Source organism: Stenella coeruleoalba (genome assembly GCF_951394435.1).
Source record: "Stenella coeruleoalba genome assembly, chromosome: X".
Classification (NCBI taxonomy): Eukaryota; Metazoa; Chordata; class Mammalia; order Artiodactyla; family Delphinidae; genus Stenella; species Stenella coeruleoalba.
The window spans coordinates 84,078,753-84,100,998 of record NC_137152.1 but is presented as its reverse complement, the minus strand read 5'-3'; the positions used below and the strand labels follow the sequence as shown (position 1 = coordinate 84,100,998).

The window sequence follows — 22,246 nt, the reverse complement described above, 5'->3', positions numbered from 1 at the left end:
CACTTTCATACCCAAGGCAGCTAGAAGCACTACCTCAATTATCATGTCCTTTCTACCCAGTTTTCCAACCACAGTTTTCATGGGTTCAAACAAAACTGCTGCTTCAGAGACACCTGAGCTCACTCTCCCATCCTCCCAAATCCCATGTCCCAGACTATGCCTGAGTCCTCACAACTTAGCATGCTTAATCTACGTCATTCACTCACTCAGTCATTCATTCAACAAATATTTATTGGTTACCAGTGATATGTGAGGCACTGTGATAGGCACTGGAGATAAATCAGAGAACCTGACAGACAGGGTCATGGTTCTCATGGAGCTCACATTCTACAGGGGTTGATACACTCAAGATTTGAGAGCCATTAAGAAAATAATATGGGAAAATGTGACAGAGAATGACTAGGGTGGGGAAGGCAAGGAAGGATTTTCTGAAGACGTAACTTAGATTTAATATTGAAATAACAACAAGTACACAGTCAGCAGTGGGAAGATATAGGAGCTGAGCCCTTGAGGCAGAGGGAAGAGCAAGACGAAAGGCCCTAAGATATGGGCAACCTTGGCAGTTTTAAGGAACAGTTTGTATGCAGTGTGTATTGGGAGGACAGTGTTAGAAAATGAGGTGAGAATGGTAGGAGGGGCCCAATAACAGAAGGTCCTGTGGGCCATGGGAAGGACTCTGGGTTTTGTTCTTATTATGATGGAGCCATTGGGTGCTTTCTGAAAGGAAGGGAATTATTATTATAATCTACCTCATTAAAGCTCATTCTAAATGTTCCTTGGAGGACAGACAGAAATAGAGCAACTGTAAGATCAAGAGACAAGATTAGGAGGCTACTACACATTACAGTCTCGTAGACCACAGTCGTAGCAATGGAAGGGGTGAGATGGGGTTTGAAATGAGATGTATCTTGGAAGTACTGAACTTGTTGATGAAGTCCACGTTTGTGGTAAGGATAGAGAGGAATTAAGTGTGTCTCTTGGAATGTGGATTTTTGCAGCTGGGTTAGGGCGGTTTTCTTCGATGGGGAAATGAATGGAGGACCAGCTTTGGTGCAATGCCAGGAAACTAACCGTTCAGTTTTGACCACGTCTTTGTGGAGCCTATGAAAAATGTGGGTGGGGAGCATGTGGTTGGATGTGTAAGTCAGGAGATCCTGAGAATATTCTTGGCTGTGGCAAAAAAACCCCAAAAGAAACAAAAAAAACAAGCATGCAAGCAAGCAAACGAAAAACCCAACTGTACAGTTCAATCTGAAAATACAGGTTGATTCCACATATGAGCATGACACAGCTCTAGATTCTGGAAGGGATACAAAGACATATTAAATCCAACTTCACTGAGCTATAATTTGTGTTCAACATAATGCATCCATCTTTTTTTATTATTTTATTTTTTGGCTGTGCTGCGTGGCTTGCAGGATCTCAGTTCCCCATCCGGTGATCGAACCTGGGCCCCTTGCAGTGAGAGCACCGAGTCCTAACCACTGGACTTAGTTGTAAGCCTAAGGCTCTGACCTGCCAGGGGCTACGAACTGTCAGACAAGAAAGATATATGTGTGGAATATAAATATCATTCATCCACTTATTCATTCATTCATGCACCTAGTGCATGTCAAGCGAAGTGCTAAGAAGGGAAGATAGGACCAGGAAAAAATTCAGACAGTGTCTCTGTCTTCTGGAAGATCAGGAGTCAAAATAGGGAACTGCACGTGGCTCTGGTTGCTAAATAGTAAGGGAGGTATTTGGTGAGATAATTGGGGCCCCAAAAGGTCTAACCCCAGTGCACAGATGCAACTCTTCCCCTTCTGCATGTCTCATTGACAATGCTGTGGCATGACCTAGAACATAGAGCTGTTAGAATAGAATAAGCCTGAACATTCTGTGCATAAATGGCTGAGGAAGCAGCTTTCCAAACCTTCCACCCAGCAATCAGCCCTGATTATGTGCAGAAGTAGATCTCAATTTCATTTAATTCTCACAGTTGGAGTTGTATGACTAATTATTTTGTCTCTGTATCTAATTAAGAAGCTGAGGATAAGAAGGGTGAACTATCTTGAAAGAAAATAGCAGATCTATTGATAATAGGAAAGTGTTAGATTTTATGCTGTGAGCTATTAACAAGTGTGGAATACTAGTTCCCATCCTTTAGGTCCAGGCTGAGGCAGTAGCAATGCAAATTTCTCAGTCAAATGCCTGGGATTCATTGGCCATTCAAGAATTTTAGGAACTGGAGAAGCTATAGGAAAATGAAAGCCTAACACACAGTCCTTGTGCTTGCTCCGCATCATTGTTCCTGCCTCTGCTCTCTTGTTTTCTATGATAACGTCATCTTAACATTAGGTTTTGTTATTGACTGAACTGTGTTCTCCCAAAATTCATATCCTGAAGCCCTAATTACCAGTGCCTCAGAATGTGACTGGATTTGGAGATAGGGCTTTTAAACGGTGATTAAGTGAATTTAAGGCTGTTAGGGGATACGTTAATCCCATCTGACTGGTGTGCTTATAAGAAGAGGAGTTTAGGACACACAGAGAGACAGCAGAAGTGTGTATACAAAGAGGGACAACAAATTTCTGTTGTTAAGCCACTTAGTCTGTGGTATTTTTGTTGTGGCAGTCTGAACAGTCTAATACAGGCATTATGAACGTGTTTCAGTAGTTCATGAAGCAGGTAGAGTAGACTGTCAGAAAGGATGAAAATAAAGTGATGGTAAAAAATACCAATGATCAGTAAAACTGAAAGAAACGTGGTTAATTTGTATTACTATCAGGCAAAATAGACATCAAGCGATTGCAACCAAGAAGGCTACTATCAAATCATAAAAGAAAATGTATTAAGAAGATAACAAATTCTGAACTTACATTCACCTGATAACATATCTTCAAAAACATATATAGCAGTAAGTAACAAAGTTACAAGTAATAGAAAGTAAAATCCACTTTTGTGTATACGATAAGGAAAGATACTTGCTTATATAACTGAGAGCCCAGAGGTAGAGGAGACTTTAGGTTAGTTGATCCAGTGGCTCAAAGATATAAAGACTCAGGCCCAATCTTGAACCAATGACTGTGACTAGGGACATAGGATTATTGCGTGAGATCTAGAGTAACTCTGGTCTCACCCTTGGAACTAGCAGGCAAATTCCCCCCAAACATGTGACTGTATGAGGGAGGAAATGCACTAATGAAAATTTGAGACCACTTAGGAATGTATATTGCATAGGTAAAGAAAAATATTCACCTTCAGGCACCATTTGAAAGCACAATTATCAGTATGAGCATAATACCCACAGTACTCAAGCTCAAATGGTTTTCAACTACTATGTCTTTCCAGGTAACAAATACTTCTATTCAGGAAATACCTACATTGAATTAGCGAATGGGTAGCTACAAAGCACTAGAGCTCTCACCCCTGCAGTAAGTTTAGGAAGGACCACAAAGGCATCCATGGTAGCGTACTGAAATCTCTTTTTCTTTCTCAAATTTTTGGCAAAGCTTTCTCTTTACTATCGTACTTTGATATTATTGTGTCAGGATAGTTTGACTAGAAGGGAATGGATTCTTTATAGTTACAATTTCATCAAGTATTACCATTCTGTACACATACAACACAGAGTTCATAAAGGTATGAAAGGTGAGAAGCAAGAAAATTGTCAACATTTATGATCAGCAACAATTTTCTTTAAAGAGCACCATTAAATTTCAATATGGAATATCTTTAAAAGCTTCAAGCTTTTAGAAGAAATTCAGTCTCATGAAAATGTAATAAAATTAAAGAACATCTTCTGTTAATGTACATATTTGTAAATATGCAAAAAGTAATATTCCTCTGGGAACACTAGCCCAAGAACCACCGCAGCCCTGCCGCCTGGCATACCAGGACCCAGCCCATAACACCAACAGGCTGGCACCAGCTCTTCACGTGTAAGTGGTCTTCACGTGGATGGGATTTTCAAAGTGTATCAGAGAATCATACCATCACAAATGACATAGTTTATGAGCAAAAACCCTGTAAGGAATCCCTGCCTTCTCGCCCCTTTCCATTCTTTGTCCTCAAAAGAAGTTTTCACGGTGGATGTAATTTTCTGTTTCCAGGCTGTGGTACTCCCCATGAATGAGCTCATCACCTAGAGCTGTTAAAATTTACACTGTGCTGGGGGAAGGGAGCACACTGAGTACTCTGACAGGGAGCACTACCTACAATTGTTTCTCTTCTTTCCCATTGCTTGACACTGACAGTAAAGTCACTTCTAGTTAATTAACGAGCTTCTTAAAGGAACAAAGAAAAACATGTTTCGATTACCATTTCTATAAAGGCACAGCAATATCTCATAAGTTCTCTTGGGTAATGTTACCAGATTAAGTCAATTTTCCTTTCTGAAAGTAAATTCACATAGGATCTCTACTTGGGTTGTACATATTTGTGTTTGAACCAAAAGCATTTGAGTATTTGTGTTTAATTTAGCAGCATCACAAATGTCTGTTATTCTCCTTTCCCAAGTCTCTGTGTTAAACAAAGCCACTAGCACTGACCTCCTAAACGTCCACCCCAAAACAGAAATATAAACGAGTAAAAGTTGTTCCCAGTAAACCTTGCCAAACAACATTCAAGAAGAATAGCTTATCAGCCTGCCTCACCTAAACAGACACAGCACCTGATACATGCAGTGAGTGCCGAAACTGCCTAGCTCACATAAGCTGTGTTCATACAGGTGTTTACCCATAGCCTTAGCATCCCTTCCCCAATGTATGTTATAAAGAGCTGACAGGCACCCACTGGTGTAACTAAATATATTTTTTAATCCTAAAATAACGCCTGATAATCATCGCAGGGAAAGAATAAATGATACGACCATTAGTTCTGGCAGGAGAATATCTGACCCTTCCCAAGAAAAGTTATAATTAGAACTCCAGGGTTTGTCTTTTGGTTAAAGAAGTTGACCTCAATCACCATTAGTGGATTTGTCCATTAGAGAAACTACAGTTGGGACAGACATCAGGTCTTGATGTCAGATTCCATCCAGTGATTGTATACAGATGCTTCCTAAATGCATCTTGAGGTTTCATAATAGGCTCTACTTTAAACACGTGGCTCCATTTTCATACCGTGCATTTACATGTGTCCCATAAATAATTTTCCAAAATTATCCAAGTAACAGCAATGTGCCCAAACAGAGTCACTCCAAAAAATCACTACTTCCTTCAACAGGCTTAGAACTACAAACACAGTCTGTTATCCTTACTAGTATATTCAAATTTAACCATGGTGCAAAATTTGGTCTGTTGTATTTTCTTCAGGTTATTTATGTAGCCATGCCACGTTGCAGGGTGCTGGCAAAATAATCCCACTGCTTGTATAGCATTAAGTTTGCCTAAGCCAGCAAACGGGCAAGATCACATCAAATCTCTTTTGGATATACAGACAGATCTTCTGTTCTCCGCACCAATCAGCAAAAGAGGCGTTTGTAAAACTGCAATTAAAAAAAAACCTAAAACTATATTGTATATTCTCCTTTCTCTGTCCTTTCTAGGAAGATGCAAACAAAATATAAGTGCAGTAATATCTAATTCAGATTCTGCTCATTTTTAACCTTTGAATTCCGTTAAGAGCCATAAAGTCTGCAATATTTCTCTTAGAATGTTTAAAAATAAAAGAAGGAAATGTTTTCAAAAAACGTATAACATTTTATACCACCTTTTATATACACAAATACTTCACTTATTAAGGATAAGTTTATATTTATACCTTAAAATGAATCCGAGGGCCTTAACTGGCTTCTGCTTTGATTAGTGAAAACTGGAATAATAATCATAGTACCTCGTTTATAGAATTGCCAGTATTAAAGGAGTTGACGTTTTAAAGTGCCTGACACATAGTAATCATTATATACATTTGTTTTTCAAATTAACAGCTAAAATTCACTTATTGAGTTTGCTTTAATTTCTCTTAGACTTGCATGAAATTACGGCAACAAAGCTTACCTGTACCCACCGCTTAGGTTTTTGAAGCGGTCCCTAAAATATGGCAATGGTTATGGATTTAGGGAGGACCTAGTCCATTGCTATGTGTTAATTTATGTGTTAAATTTCACGTGTTATAGGGAAACAGAATTAGCACACGAAAGAAGCACATTAGCACATTAAAAGGGGGCTGGGGCAGGTGAAGCCAGCCTGTGTTCTGAGGAAGATCATCGGGAGGCACCACCATCAACGGGAAGCCCAGGAATGTGGGCAATCTCAGGTCTCCAGGTCTCGTGAAGAGAACGGCCTCCTGAAACATGCAGCCGGGAGAACCCTGCTGTCACTATCCTACACTCAGGAGGCTGACCCAGCTTTTGAGCACCGTGGGCTCCTAAGGCTATGGTCACGCGGATGCGGCCATCAAGTGGCAGGCCCTGACAGATATGTGGCAGGCCCAGACCTACTGGCCATGTCAGCACCATGAGCCCTTAAACCCTGAGCTCGTGTAGTCTCTCTGGACCTATTGCCACTATGATCATGTGGTAGATCCAGCTTTTCAAGTCGCTAGAGCATGGCAGACTCCTAAACCCTGCCCATCATGTGGGTTCATCCTGTCATGTGGCCCTCACTAGCTAGTGGCATGTGGAAGCCTCAGCCCTCCAAGTCACAAAGGTGACCTGCTTCTGAGAGTCGTATGGATGCTATGGTCGGTCACATATCCCCCTTGGTCACACATCAGGCTCAGCCATCTCTACCTCGTGAAGATTGCTGGCTACCAGAATCTTCAGATCCCTGAGTCAACACGGATGTGGCCGCTACCATCACATGGCAGGCAAAGCACCTGCCGTCATGTGAACACCGCACCTACCTTTCGGCTGTTGGTTGTGTATATTCTACAGTCATGGGACATGCTGTGGTCTCCTGAGGCTCACTTCTCTCGGTCACAGTTCACGATAGAGGGCTCCTGAACCCTGAGGTCACCTGCGTCCTTCTACTCTGTGGCCTCCGCCAGCCAAGCCCCTGGAAGTCAGGTAGGGCCCCACAGCAGCGCGTTGCGTTACGTCACGTCAGTCACGTGACGCCGTAAGGTCGCGACCGAGGGGGGCGCCCTTTCAGCGTGTGGAGAGCCTGCCGAACGGTGGGTAGCTCGGCTTAGCCTTCTGAGGAGTCAGACCGAGAGGTGAAGAAGACCTTTAGAATTAAGGTACTTGTCCTGGCTGAGGGGGAACTTTGATGAGGCTCTGGCTCCGATGCCAACCTTTCCACCGACTTTCATATTCTGCCACGGTAGACGGTAGGCGGTAGTTGGGGAGGAGGGGCGCCCACCGGTACTAGAGGTTTACTCAGAATTGGCGGGACAGCGGGCGGCAGGCGTTCATGGGCTGCTCTCGGCAGCTAGGCTCGGGAAACTGGGTGGACCCCTCCCTTCCCCCTTCCTTCCCAACCCCCACATTAAAGCCCTACTCTTATCTCTCTTCCATATTCGTCTTCACTGCCTGCCATGTGATGGCGTCCTCTGCGCTCCTCAGACCACGTTTGTTATTAGGGACACCAGAGAACTCCTAGATGCCAGTTCGTATCGATGATTTCAAATCTGATCTGAATTTCTGTCTCTTAATTTGTTCTGTAGAGAGAGGCAAGGAGAGAGACTTTGTTTAATTTGATATTTTTTCAGTAAAAGTGTGAAAGTAGCCAGCACCTTAAGGTTCAGAATTTGTTTTCTGTATTTGCTTTGCGGATCAGTAGCTTTTCGAAGTGTGTGGGGGTTGGGATGCCATAATCTTTTCCTGCTTGGACTCTCTAAACGGCTTAAATTAGTCCAGACAGACACTATTGGCTTCTGATTTTCCTCCTGATTTTCTAACCCTTCCTTGTTACATTCCTTGAAAGCTCTCCCCTTTCCTTCATGTGGGAAAAAACAGTGAATTTATTTAAGAAAACCATATTAAGTAAAATTATAGATGATACATTTCATAAAAATCACGTAGATGGTACTTAATGAGTAAAATGCAGCAAGTAAAAGATGGTGTTTACATTTGTGAGGGATTTAAATATGGTTTGAGAGATGGTTAAAGGGGTGATATATATATTTTTTCTTATATAATATCCATTTCTTTCCTCTCATTTCAGCACTTTCAGGTTTGCTCTGCAAGACACTATGTCTGAGAGACAGCAGCAACAAAAATGTGTTTATCCATTGAAGAAATATGGGACATACAAAAATGAAGGTAAAAAGGATTTCTATATTGTTATATTTTTAAGATAATATCCCACTTGAATCTCAAAGAATAGGGTAGTGTCTTAGCTTGTCCACGTTGCTATAGTAGAACACCATGGACCAGGTGGCTTACAAATTACAAGAATTTATTTTTCATGGTTCTGGAGTCTGTGAAGTCCAAAATCAAGGCACCAGTAGGTTCAGTGTCTGGTGAGAGCCTGCTTCCTGGTTCATAAAGGGCTGTCTTCACGCTGTATCTTCACATGGCAGAAAGGGCAAGGGAGCTCTCTGGGTCCTCTTTTGTAAAGGCACTAATCCCATTCATGACGGCATCTCCCTCGTGACCTAATCACCTACCAAAGACTCTACCTGCAAATACTGTCACCTTGGAGACTAGGTTGGTACATAAACATTCAGTCTGTAGCAGGTAGTTTCCTCAAGCTATATGGGAAAGGAACATTTTTCCACAGACCACTGGAAGTACTAGTGTTCCTCAGAAAACCTTTTGGGAAAGCCTGTTCAAAGTAAATCTCTTCTGCCGCATTAATACCTTGTACCTTTGTTTACTAAGAAGAATGTATGCTTACTAATAATTAAAATCTGTTCTTCTCATTAAGAAACCACTTATTGCTAACTCATTTTATCTTATGTCATTAGTCATTCTCTCTTTTGCTTAATCTTTCCACTTTTTCATTCTTTACATATAACCTCAATTTATGTTTCTGATATCATGACGGCAAGAAATAAGTGCATGAGTGCTAGTCATTAGGAAGTCTTAAAAATAAAATAAAATGCCCCACTCTTGAAAAGATGATACAACTTACCCGTAAGGATGAGTGGATGAAATAGCTCTCATTTTATACCAATTTTCCACACTTTTTCAAAACTAGTTTGTTATTATTATTTAATCATTATAGCTGCCATTTTTTGAGTTCCTGTTATATGTCAAGCACTGTGGCAACCTTGTCATACCAGTTTTCTCATGTAATCCTCAGAAAAATCCTGAGAGGATGTTATTTTAATTCACAGATAAGATACAAGAGTCAAGATAGGCTAGATTATGCTGTGGTAATAGACAGTCCCCGTATCTCAGGGGCTTATTCCTCACTTCGACTACATGTCCATGGCAGGTGCATGCCCCTCACAGGATGGTGGACTTTGGGGGTCTGAGCCATTCTTACTGGAATGACTTGGAGACCCAAACTGACAGAGCAGCCATCATCTAGAAAGTTGTCAGTCTCTGTGCCTGAGGGGAAGAGGACCCTGCAAGGTCTCAATCCAACAAGCATATGTTCTGGCCCAGAAATAGCACATGTCACTCACAACCCATTAGCCAGAACCAGTCACATACACAGCCCTGTCCAAACAAAGGAGGTCAAGAAGGACAGCTCTTCCAGGTCGCCGGAACAGGGACAAATGGAAACACATGGCAAACAGCACTACCGCACGATGGAACTGAGGCTCAGAGAGGTAAAATACTCGCCTAAAATCACGTACGCAGTAAGTGACAGAGCTTCACTGGATTATTCTATCAAATACTTGACAAGTCGATGTCTGAGATTGCTTGTGTCTGAATCACCTTGATGAGGGAGGTCTCTAGCCCTGTTCAGGCACCCGACATAGTTGGTCAGCCGGGGGACTGCGTTAGCTGTTATATAGCTCCCTTTTACGCTTTCCCCTCGGCAACGTTACTTCGGAAGGAAAGTGGGTTCTTACAAATGACTCTGACTCTTCCTATACACCGTACGTAGACCACATGCCCTTACTGCTCCCTTTAAAATGTGAATTTTTCCCTTTCATTGCTGGATTTTCCTGAAAATGAGTTGGTTGCCCGGCATTCTCCAAAGGTCACCAGTAAGGTTCCTCTTTGTTGTTGTTATTGTTGATGAGTGTCATTATGAACTCCTGGCTTTTGAACATGTTGGTGGGCTTCAAACCATCGTTATGTGGTGTTGAGCAGAGGAGTGAAATGATTTGACTTGCTCTCTGCTGCTGGGTTGAAAAGAGACAGGTAAGGGAGCCAGGATGAAAGCAGAGGGGCCAGCTGGACAGCAGTACAGTCCAGGAGGTAGCTGTTGGTATCTTGGCCAGGGTGGTGGTAATGAAGGTGGTGAGAAGTGGCCGGCTTCTGGACATACTTTGAGAGAGGGGCCGAGAGAATCTCCTGACCAGTTGGATGTGGAGTGTGGGAGAAAGAGAGCACGCCAGGCCCCCTCCGAGGTTTGGGGACTGAGCAAGTGGCATTTGTGGGTCAAATGCCCTATCTGTGTTTCCTTTCACTTCCAGTGCCACACAGGGAAAGTCCCAAGGTTGTGAGTAGCAGGATTGTCCTGACAGCGGGCCACACAGGGAAAGCAAGGGCTCCCCAGAGGAGTTCATCTGAGGCCTGGTCGTAATCAGTCCATCGTGGAGTGATCAGCAGTGGGCGCATCTTTACTCATAAGCGTGCCCTGAGACAACATGGAATAGTTAATGTACAAAAGGCACAGCACACAAACCTAGAGAACCTTAAGTATTACAACCCAACGGAAGCTGGTTTGTAACAGTGTAATTACCATAATCCTCCCTCCCCACAAGCCACTAGTATGATTATCTGCTGGTTCACTGTTTCAGTGGAATGTGTTAAAAATAAAATACCCTTAGTGAATCCACCCATGGGGAAGAGAATTGACACGATCTTATTTTGCAGGTGCGGAAAAACTTCCAAATCTTTTGACATGGTGAATTAGATATGCTGGAGGGGAGAATTTGTGGGTGGAGGGGTGAACAGCAATACAACTGCTAGGAGTGAATACAAGGTGAGGTATACCCAGGACACTTTCTAAGCGTGGCTGTAGCTTCAGTATCCAGTACAGTAGATGTCAGAGTAAAGAAAATGAGCAAGAGCCAAAGAGAGGCCTTACAGAATGATGAAAGGATCAGGACACCAGGGAGACATAAAGTTCCTAAATGTGTACGCACCAAACAACAGAGCCTCAAAGTACACGAAGGAAAAACTGGTGGAGCTGAAAGGAGAAAGAGCCAGATCTATATTTATAGTGGGGGCCTTCCACACCCACCTCCCTCTTAGCAAGTGACAGAATTACTAGAGAGAAAATCAGCAAGGATATAGGAGTCCTGAATAACACAGTAAACTAACGAGATCTGCATGACATAAAGAGAACAGTCCGCCCACCAACAGCAGAGAAGAGGTTTTTCCCCGAGGGTCTCTGTAACATTCACCAAGTTAGACCATCTCCTCGACCATCAGACAAGCATCAGTAAACTCAGAAAGAATTGAGGGACTTCCCTGGTGGTGTGCTGGTTAAGAATCCGCCTGCCAGTGCAGGGGACAGAGGTTCGAGTCCCGGTCAGGAAGATCCCACATGCCGCGGAGCAGCTAAGCCCGTGCGCTTCAACTACTGAACCTGCGCTCTAGAGCCCTCGAGCCACAACTACTGAGCCCGCGTGCCTAGAGCCCAAGCTCCGCAACAAGAGAAGCCGCCGCAATGGGAAGCCCGTGCGCCACAACGAAGAGTAGCCCCCGCTCGCCGCAAGTAGAGAAAACCCGTGTGCAGCAACGAAGACCCAATGAAGCCATAAATAAAGAAATAAAATTATTAAAAAAAAAAAAAAAACAACAGTTGAAATCTCCCAGAGTGTGTTCCCTGGCCATGATGGAATCAAGTTAGCCACCAGTAATAGAAAGCCAAAAGAAGAATCCCTAAACACTGGGAAATGGTGGTTGACACATCATTCCAGGTTATCATTCACACCCTTGTTATAAAAGGGCTGAAGTTAGGAAGAGTTGCCTGCTGAGCTGAAAGGCATTTCAGGCTGGCCCAATAGAGAGGTCACTCTGGATCTTTCCAACAGAGTATTGTTCAGGGCAAGGCTGGACGGAGGGAGACAGTTCAGGAGGCCGTTACATCAGTGCCACCTGACATTAAAGCTCCAAGTGCACTGGCAAAGGAAGTCCAGCTAGCTTGCTGGTTGTTAGTGGAATCGGTTTGGTGGTTCATTGGATTTGGGAAGCACGAGAGAGGTATTGGTGTGGTTGCTGGAAAGTCCTGAGAGAAGGCAAGATTCGGGTGCCTTCCTGGTATATATGACTGGTGTCCAGTCTAGCCCATGGACGCATACACCTCGGTTCTTTATCAGTCCTGCTCCACTGTTTTAAAAGTTTCAGTGCAGTTGTCCTCTCCTCCTTCCTCCCTCTTTGTCCTCCTTGTCGTCCTCTTCCTCATCCTGCTCCTCCTCGATTCTTCCCCTGATAGTGCCATCTGTCGGATAAGGCTGTCCTCTCTGGACAGGCAGAAGAGTGTCCTTTCTGAGGCTTGTGGGACTGGTCCCTTAGGCCACGTTGGCACTTGGCCTGCCCTACCATGCTGTTAGCCTAAGACATGGTACGTGGTAAGTGGACCACAGATGTGTCTGCAAACTTGTATTTTTGTTCCTCTTTTCAGAATACAGTGATGGTGGTAGATCACCTCAAGGAAGAAAGAAAGGTTGGAGTTCTTTCCCAGGTAATTCTGGCGAGAGGAGCCCTCGTTATGAACACGATGGGTGTGAGCCTCAGCCCTCACACCTCCAGAAGGATGATGGAAACGTGGTGAAGAGGGATGTCCAGGAGGACCCCGAAGTAAGACAGTAAGTGGCCAGGCAGCTGGGTTTGTACACAGCAGCCCCTGGGACTATGCACCTCTCTCACTCTCCGTGGACTTGTTTTTCTTCTCTCACTGCAAAACTGAAGCATACTAGAAGTGAAATAATGGTTGAGCAATCCTAATTGTAGTGCTGGTGTCAAAGACACGAGGGTGTACAGAAGACTTTCTTAGCACTTATGGCCACTCACCGTCCTTCTCTCCACATCCCCCCTGCAGCTCTCCCTGTACCATCCGAGGCAACAAGAGAGGAGTGAAATGGCACAGTGAAGGCCACATGCATACTACTGTGTGGAGAAACAGAAAACCTCTGGAGAGGGAAATGGGGGAGAACACACAAGATGGAACCCCAGGGAGCTGGTTCAGGGTCACAGTGAGTATCCTGAAAAATGTATGGAATGTACAGGAGAGAAAAGGCAGGGGGAGCTGTGTTGGTCTCATGTAGAGATGCTGGTTTCTTTCACTGGGGACAGTTTGTAATCTGTCCTTTTTATTACCAGGAGTTAACAGTCTTGTTCATCTAAGGGCAGGTTCAGAGAAGCAATGTACAGGGAGCAGGCTGACCGTGAGGAGAACGGAGGAGCCTGTCTCAAAGCAAAGATGGAAACTACTGCCAAGGATATGGAGCGACTCCACATTGGAGGTCTCAGCTTGGCAAGCTGAGTGTGGGAGACAGAGGGTCGAGCCTCTGGAGACCTTGTCTGAGGGGCAAGCAGTGTGTGCGCTGGGTAGGATCTCCTGGAAATTTATAAAAGGAAGATCATCTCTGACACCTTGATTATGTGGAAGAGAGTTTGACTGGAGAGAAAGAGTACTTAGGAAATCCATATTACGCACACCCGTAAGAAATCATGCCAGTGGTCCCTTCTTTACAAGCCCTTTCAAGCCCAGTAGAAGGCCGGGAAAGAACAGGAAAAGGTTCGTCCTCCAGCCTAAATTCCCTGTTGTCTATCCTCTCTCCCATGCCTTCTTTTCATCCTTAGATTCCTTGTGGGGTAAAGTATGACAAGACATGGCTAATGAAGTCAATCCAGAGCCATTGCAGTGTCCCCTTCACTCCAGTGGACGTAAGAGAGGATGCCGAAGCCAGACGCGTGGGCACAGGGAAGGGGGAGAGAGAGACCTGGTTCAGCAGGGTCTGCTGGCTTCTGAAACTATTGCTGTTGCATTCAATCCCTGTAGTTCCACTTTATGCAAAATGGGGCTCGGTTCTTTGTCCAGGAAGCTAGCACTGCCTCTGCATTGATGGATGTCAGCTACAAGATTCGTGACGAGGAGAGCCGAAAGGTGTGTGTCGAGGGCGTTACGTGTACCTCATCCTGAGGAAGGAGTACAGGCCAGGGGCTGGTTGTCTTCTTTGGAACTAGAGTTCCTGGTGCTTACCCCACCTCTTCTTCCTGCAGATACCTGTCTTTGTCAGCCCCTCCGCTGTTCCCTACTCTGTGCGGGATAAGTTGAAGCCAGAAGAAATGGAGCAGCTAAAGGTAATGGAGACTCACGGCGAGTAGTGTGCCAGTGCTCAGACCCACCTCTCCTTCCAGTCCCCCGTCCCGCTCGCCCCCAATTTCCCTGCCACCACCACAGCCTCAGAGCGGCTCTCTCCATCTCTCTCTCCGCAGCTGACCTTGAGCAAACGATTTGATGTCTCCCAGCAAGCTCTTGACCTCCAGAGGCTCCGCCTTGACCCAGGTACGGCTGACAGCAGTAATTCTTGGGCGGGTGAGGGCAGAGGGGTCTTCCTGGAGGGAGAACTTAGGGATGGTAACGTGGGGAGGGGCTGGTGCTGGCCCCACACCCCACTCAGCCATCCTATTCCCTCCCCTCTCCTTCCTGAAGACTTGGTGGGCTATGATATTGATATATTTCTGAATCGAAGAAGCTGCATGGCTGCCACCCTGCAGGTCATCGAAAAGTATTTCCCTGAGGTAAGGCTGTAGGCCCAGTGCTGGTATTAGGGTAGGGGGTGGAAGAGATGGGGAGGAGGGCAGATTTGTCTCCAAGGTCCTAGATAGTAACCTTCACTCTACCTCTTCTTGCCCCAAAGCTGTTGTCCTTGAACTTGAGCAGCAACAAACTGTACCAGCTGGATGGCCTGTCTGACATTATACAGATGGCCCCCACGGTCAAGATCCTGAACCTCTCCAAAAATGAGGTGAGAAGAGGGAGCCAGGTCAAAGTTGGGTTGAGAGTGGGGGGTGGGGCATATTAGTGGCCATCAGAGTGATGACAGGAGGCAGGTGAAGGTACCTGTGTGGGAGGGAGGGGTCTGGGGGTGCCGGGATCCGGATGTCCCTCTTTCCCTGGGATTCCTTTTCCCACTTCTGCCCCATATTTCTCAGCTGACGTCTGTGTGGGAGTTGAACAAGATGCAAGGGCTGAAGCTTGAAGAGCTGTGGCTGCAAGGGAACCCATTGTGTGACACTTTCCCAGACCAGTCCACCTATGTAAGGTCAGTGTGAACACCCTGTCACCCTTCTTGGTGACCTTCACCCATGGGAGCCTAGACTATCTGTGACAGTGCCCCTTTGCCAAAGGTGGCAGCCCTGGTCTTCTGGGAGGATCACAGGCCCCACCTTCTGCTTTCTCTGTGCCTATCACCGGTGAGGAGTTTCCTTCCCCTGACCTGCTCACCTCTGCAGGCGCTCTGGGGTCTGTTTCCAGCTCTCTGCGCCCAGATATATTCCAGCAAGACCTCCCAAGAGTGTGCCCCAGGAAGCAGGGCTTTTCCTCCTCACCAGGACCAGGAGCGACCATCCTTGATCCAGATGCTGGCGCCCTGGACTGAGAAGGGTCCTCCAGTCCAGGGCCTCTTGCTGAGAGAAGCCTTCCTTCTTCGTGCTGAGATGGGGTTTGCCTCCCCCGTTCTGAGAGGGGCCCTCTTCCCATTCCTCCAAAGGGATCACCCCTCCTCTCCCAGGTTGACATGGGGGCTTTCCTGCGTTATGCTGAGGGCTGAGGCCATGGGTGGCTGCTGTCATGTCATCCATTCTGCTGGCCCAGTGCCAGGAGCTGGACCCTCCTTGGGAAAAAGCAGGGCTCCCTGAGTCAGGGGCCAGACGTGGGCCCCCGCCAGTGATCAGAGGGCTTCCTGAGGCAGGAGTGGAAGGCAGAGGGCAGAGGTGGTAGAGGAGACCGAAGGACAGGCCTCTGAGGGGCACTTCCCATCCCTCCCTGCACACGTCACATTATCCCGCCTGGTCCTTCACAGGAGCCCTGGGCAGCCTGAGACAGGTATGATTCCTCAGATAAAGAACCAACTCAGAGAGGTGCAGGGGTCATCGGGAGAGAAGACGGTGATCATCAGAGGGGGCCACGGATCCTCAGCCCCATACTGAGCTGGGACCTGACCCTTTCCTCTTTCTGGGGAAGATCTGCCCCCATGGCTGCTCGGTTTCCCATGCCCAAGTCTGGCTGAGCTCACACAGGTGACAAGGTTTCAGCCAGCATCCAGTGGGCCCCCAGCCCAACACGTGCATATTTTCCATTCCTACCTGGTGTGTCTGGGCGATTCTGGGGCAGGTGAAGAGCCGCAACAAGTGTGCCGTTTCCCCTTTTTTCTCTCTTCTTCCCGGACCCCGACCACAGGAGAGCTTCTTTCCCTTCCCTTTGTTGTCTCTCTCTCCCCTGTCTCTGTGCCCCTATATCTCTCTCATCTCTCCCTTCCTACCTTCACTCCCTTTCTGTCTTCATCCCCTCCATCTCCCTCCCTGAGCCCCACCTCACTCACCTCGCTGGCCCAGCATCCTGGGCCATCCCTGGGGGGTGTCGGGGTCTTGCCAGAGTGCTGGACCCCCAGTGAGGTAGCAGAGCCCCGGGCTCCCACTCCATCCGCTCTTCTCCCCACAGCCTTCAGTGGGGCCCTGGAGGAAGGGAGGGAGGAGAAGGAAGCCCTGCAGCAGGGGTTTGAAATGCTGGTCCCTGTGGCACTGGAGAAGGGAGTCCGAGTAGTCTGGGTGGGAGCTACCTAGGCGAAGGAGAGGAAGGGAGGCAGGGAAGGAATATTAAAGTGAAGGTACTGAGAGAGGTGAGGAGACAGTGCCTTTCAGACAGTAAGATGACAGATGCTCAGTGCTCAACAGGCAAGTGGACTGAAAACCCTTAAAATCAGGAGCAGAGGTGGGCAAAGGGTGCTGCTGGATTGGCCAGAACACACTGATCTCTGTTTATGGTATTACTGTTTTAACTCAAAGGAAGCATTGCAACCTTGAACTATCAACCACCTCTTCTCTATTTTTGGTTTTGGACAGGGCCATCAGAGAATGTTTCCCGAAGTTGTTACGCCTGGTAAGTGCCTACGTAAATCATTGTCTCTTACGAATGTCGGTGGCCTCTGCACCTGCCCTCAAGCCCTTTGGGTCTTGCCTAGATCACATATTAGCATCAGAACCTTAACCATTTTGGGGGACATGGACTCCTGAAAATGACATGGATATACTTGCTGGAAAAATGCCCATAAATACACACACGCACGCACACAAGTTGAATATAACACTAGAGACTTCCAGGACCTCATGATGAAGACATCCACTGTAAGCTTTCCCATGGAATTTCCAGGGCCCTTTCACACCTGACCTCTGACCCTCACCCTCCTGGGCCCATCCTTTTCCCGGATCATCCAGGGCCACTCCCCTGGTCTCCACTCCTGACTTCCTCTTCCCTTCTCCAGGATGGCCAGGAGTTACCGCCACCAGTGACCGTTGACGTTGACACTTCCTACATAGTAAAGCTCTGCAAGGTGAGGAAAAGGATCAAACAACATTTGGGGTGTTGCAGGGAGGCTTTATCTACTGCATAGTCTCAAGTGCCATTTGATTCCAGGGAAGCTACTTTGGATCTGATGAGCTGAAGAGCCTAGTCCTGCAATTCCTGCAGCAGTAAGTACCTCAGGGAAGCTGAGCAACGGGGGGAGGGCTAGGACAGGTGAGGCCACCTGAGCACAGGTCTGCTCAGGGGAGTTTTCAAGTCTCATTTGAGGTCCAGACCACAGAGATAGACTGTCTTCATTGCTCCTCCTTAGGTACTACTTGATCCATGACTATGGAGACAGACAGGTTCTCGCGGGTGCTTATCACGAGGAGGCCTGCTTCTCCCTGACGATTCCCTTCCACCCCGAGGACCCAGCCCCGTGAGTATGACAGTACAGCCTCTGCTCCCGGGCCTTGTGGCCCCCCAGCAGACACAGGCAGCTCCTGCAAACACCCACCACCCACTGTTGCTCTTTGTCTCCTAGAAGCAGCTTGTGCGAGTATTTCAAGGACAGCAGGAATATGAAGAAGCTCAAGGACCCCTGTGAGTGTGTGATGGGAAGACTGGGTGGGAAAGGGCGGTGAAGGGGTCAATCATAGGGCCCAGGGCGTGGCAGCCCCTGACCTTCGCTCGCTTCCCCTCCCCTCACAGATCTGCGGGTCCAGCTGCTGAAGCCCACAAAACGTGTCATTGTGCACACTCTCTGTGTGTTGCCCAATACTCAGCATGACTTCAGCTCCTTAGTGGTGGACACGTGGTTCCAGACGGTGAGCGCCTGCTTTCTCCCTCGGGCGGGCCCAGGAAGCCGCAGGTGGGTGGGAGGTGGAGGTGGTGACTAGGCGCCTGGGCTCTTCCCTTTCAGGAAACGATGCTCTGCTTCTCCGTCAGTGGGGTGTTCGAGGCAGGTGAGTGTGTGTAGACCCCCAGCGCAGATGCCCCACTGCTGCCTCCCCCTGGCCAGGCTCACTCCCAGAACCACCTAGCTTCCCTGACCCCTTCCCTTCCCTTCCCCTTCTCTTCTCTTCCCTTCCCCTCCCCCTCCTGTGCCTTCCCTTCCCTTCCCTGCATTCCACCCCTCCCCTCCCCACCTGCCCTCCCCCACCTCCCCTCCCCTTCCCCACTGTGTTCTCCTGCCCTCAGGCTTCCCACGGACAACCCAGGTCTGAGCTGTGTCCATGCCTGTCTGCCCTGCACACCCTGGGCGTTGGGGACACAGGCTGTGGAATTTGGTGGCTCTCATCCCAGATCCTTACTCTGAGAACTTGGGCCGTTACTGAACCTCTCAGTTTCCTCATTTGCAAAACAGGGTAGTAGTATCCACCTCTTGGGCGGCTGTGAAAAATGCACCCCGTGAACTTGTGTGGTGGTCGTCAGGGGCCCTTCACTGGGCGCAGACTGCTCCTATATTTGCCCTCCCCATTCCCGACACCCTGGCCCCCGTGAACAACTGCCCTCTCAGCATGAGTGTCCAGTCACACCCTGACTGGGGACCGCAGTGTGAGCGTGTACAGCACGTGCAGCTGTAAGGGGTACTGTTGTTTGTTTGCTGTTGAAGTGGAAGGAAGTTCTCAGCGCTGTGTGCGTTCCTTCGCCCGGACCTTCATCGCTACCCCTGCCCGCGACTGCAGGTGAGAGCCCTGTTGTGGGTGGGAATGCCCATCCACGCCTGGGCTCAGGGGCGTGGGAATGTGGTGGCAAAGACCTTAGGTTTACTTAGTATTGTGGAAAGCCAGCAGGGAGATCCCAGGAGCAGTGTAGCCTGGTGGTTAAGAAGAGTATGGGCCTGGAATTGGCCTATGCGTTCACTCCTTGACCCAACACTCACTCACTGTGTGACCTTGGTCAATTCCCATGACCTCTGTGTGACTCAGTGTCTTCTTCTGAGAATGGGGATCAGACTGTCCACCCCTTGCACTGTGGTAAAGGGTAAATGCGAAATTGCCCCTGGGTTGGGGATGAACCTATAAATCAAGTGAAGGTGGTAGACAGTCTCTCCAAAGGTGGGCTCTGTAGGGAGGGGCAGAGGTACCAGTCAAGGAACCTGGGAGACAGACACAGGAGGGACGTGGAAGGAATCTGGTTGCTGAGTGCCAGTGGGAGCAGAGTCAGTTTTGGGGGTGTGGGTGTGCATCCACCAGTTGTCTGAGGGCCCATTTTTCCTTCAGTCTGTGCATCGTGAATGACGAGCTGTTTGTGAGGGATGCCGACCCCAGCGAGACCCAGAGTGTGTTCTCCATCCCACTGTCTACACCCACCTCCAGCTCCATGCACCCCTCTCCCAGCAGCAGCAGGACATCATGCAGGCATCCTCCACCCCATCTGAGGTGAACCTCTAGTGGTCTCAGAAGTGAGTGCTGGGGTTGCATGGGGATAGGAGGGAGCTGGGAGGAGTAGAGGAGTGATTAATGGGAATTTTCAGGTAATTATTTTAAATCTATTTTTTCTTACAAACGTTTACTTGTGAGAAATACCCTAATTTCATACTAATACATTTCCATGTATTATAAAATACAGGTATCCTATCTTATATACTGTTTTGAAACTTCTTTTATTATTAGTGCCAGCATAGTTTCTTCTCAGTATATGTGACGCTACATTATTCTTTCTAAGATCAATATATTAAACAATTGAATTCCAGGAAGCCATAAGCTATTATTGATAGGCATTTAGCTTTTCGCCTCTTTTTCAGCATTACATGCAGTGGCATCTGCTCATTCTGGTACATACATGTTGGTAAACTTGAAGGCTTGCTCTTGCAGCATAGATGTAGCAGTGAAGTTGTGTGGTCAAGTGTCTCCAGTTTGGTCCTAAGGGAGGTCATCTATCCTGCCCCACTAGAGGTGCTTTCAGTACAATGACTAGACTATACCAGAACTAAAAATTTCTTTACTCATCAAAAAGTGAATTCTGAGAATTCAGAGATAAGAAGAAATAGACGTCTAGGGTTTCAGGAAGGTGAAGGTGGACAGAAGTCAGGTGCCCTGGGGTTGACACTCACGGCTGCTGGCTCTGCTGACATCCCAATTCTTTCTCTTTACTTTCTTCAGTCCAAGGGCAAAATTCCACATGTGACCCTCATCCACTGACCTGGGATCTTGAGAACAAAACTCTGCAAATGAGCCTTTAGATGTCATTTTCATCCTCATCATATTTGTCACCTCTCTTCTCTTAACTGAAGCCATATCCATGACTAAGCTTGCAGTCCAGCTAATCAGGAAGCCGAAGTTTACCGTGTAGGCCTGCCTGTTGTTTTATATTTTTCCAACGCATGATCCTTGTTTATCTTTATATTAAAGAGTAACATTGCACATTGCATGTTGTGTGTCTTGGATTGCTCTTCCCCTGACCCAACCATGAGTTAGTGGGGCCAGGACCAAAAGGTCCCATCTCCCACATCATCCCTGGCAGTCTCTAGCATTTATATCCGACCTACACAGTGCTTGAAAATTATAGAGTAAGGACTCCATTCCTGGACAACCCTAAAATCCAAGCTTTGCCTCCTGATAACCTTCTCCCCACCACTTCAGTATTCACAAGTTGCGACCGTTCTGATGTTCACTTCTATAAACAAATATAACGTATTTAGCAAGTAAAGTACCATATTTACTCCATTAATTATGGATTTCTTAATTATTTAACAGGTCTAAAACTGTGTTAACATATTTATTAGGTTCTTAGGTTCTGTACCTAAGAGTATTTTCCCCACAACTCCAGTGTTTGTTTAACTATTTTATTTTGAAATAATTATTGATTTACCAAAAGTTGCAAAAAAATGTGTAGAGAGGTCATGTATACCCATCACTCACCTTCTCCTAGTGATAACACCTTGTATTACTTTAGTACAGCGTCGAAACTAAGAAATGGACATTGGTACAATCCACTGAGCTTACCACAGTTTCACCATTTTACATGCACTCATTTGTGTGTTAGAACACTTGTGTACACTTATATATATAGTTCCATGCACTTTTACCAGCAGTGTAGGTGTTCTAACTATCACCACAAACAAGATCAAAAACTGTTTCATCACCACACGTTTCCCTCATGTTAGCCTTTATAGCCACACCCACCTTCTTCCTGATCCCACATCCCTAAACTCTGTCAAACACTATTATAATTTCCTAAATGTCATAGAAATGGAATCATATAGTACACTACCGTTAGGAATGGATTTCTTTCACTCCGCATAATTCTCCTGAGATCCATCCAAGTTGTAAAGTGTGTCTATCGTCTGTTCCTTTTTATTGCTGAATAGGATTCCACGGTGTGAATGTACCACAGTTTGCTTACCCATTCCCCCGCTGAAAGACATCTGGGCTATTTCCACTTTTTAACTATTGTGAGTAAAACTGTGATGAACTCCATGTAAAGGTTTTTGTGTAAACATAAATTTTCATTTCTGTGGGTAAATTGCCCAGAGTGCAACTGCTGTATCATTTGGTAATCTCATGTTTCGTTTTGAAAAACCTGCCAAATTGTTTTCCAGAGGGCCTGTACCATTTTACATTCCCCTTGGCAATGTGTGAGTGACTCAGTTTATCCAGTGTTGCCTGCATTTGGTTTTGTCCATTTTTTTCAGCCATTCTGATAGGTGGGTTTAACATTTCATTGTGCCTTTAATTTGCATTTGCATGATGGCTAAAGATGTTGAATAGCTTTTCCTAAGCCTGTTTGCCCTC

The 22,246-nt window shown here is 46.6% G+C and overlaps 2 protein-coding genes across 2 annotated transcripts in view; both read left to right on the top strand.

Annotated features, from left to right (window-relative positions):
- The window catches only part of LOC307180627 (uncharacterized protein), a 122,965-nt gene that overhangs the window by 12,265 nt on the left and 88,454 nt on the right, over positions 1–22,246 (top strand). The window contains exons 20-21 of the mRNA XM_079910997.1: positions 7,077–7,098; positions 16,930–17,105. Of these exons, the coding sequence (XP_079767123.1) occupies positions 7,077–7,098; positions 16,930–17,105 (198 nt within the window). The remainder of the gene's footprint in view (positions 1–7,076; positions 7,099–16,929; positions 17,106–22,246) is intronic.
- On the top strand, positions 7,056–15,745 carry LOC307180044 (nuclear RNA export factor 2-like). The gene is made up of 12 exons (XM_079910103.1): positions 7,056–7,164; positions 8,091–8,188; positions 12,624–12,807; positions 13,041–13,194; positions 13,805–13,888; positions 14,004–14,108; positions 14,225–14,305; positions 14,441–14,510; positions 14,658–14,746; positions 14,866–14,973; positions 15,161–15,270; positions 15,483–15,745. The coding sequence occupies exons 2-12, from the start codon at positions 8,119–8,121 to the stop codon at positions 15,604–15,606; spliced, it is 1,179 nt and encodes a 392-aa protein (XP_079766229.1). The 5' UTR covers positions 7,056–7,164; positions 8,091–8,118; the 3' UTR covers positions 15,607–15,745.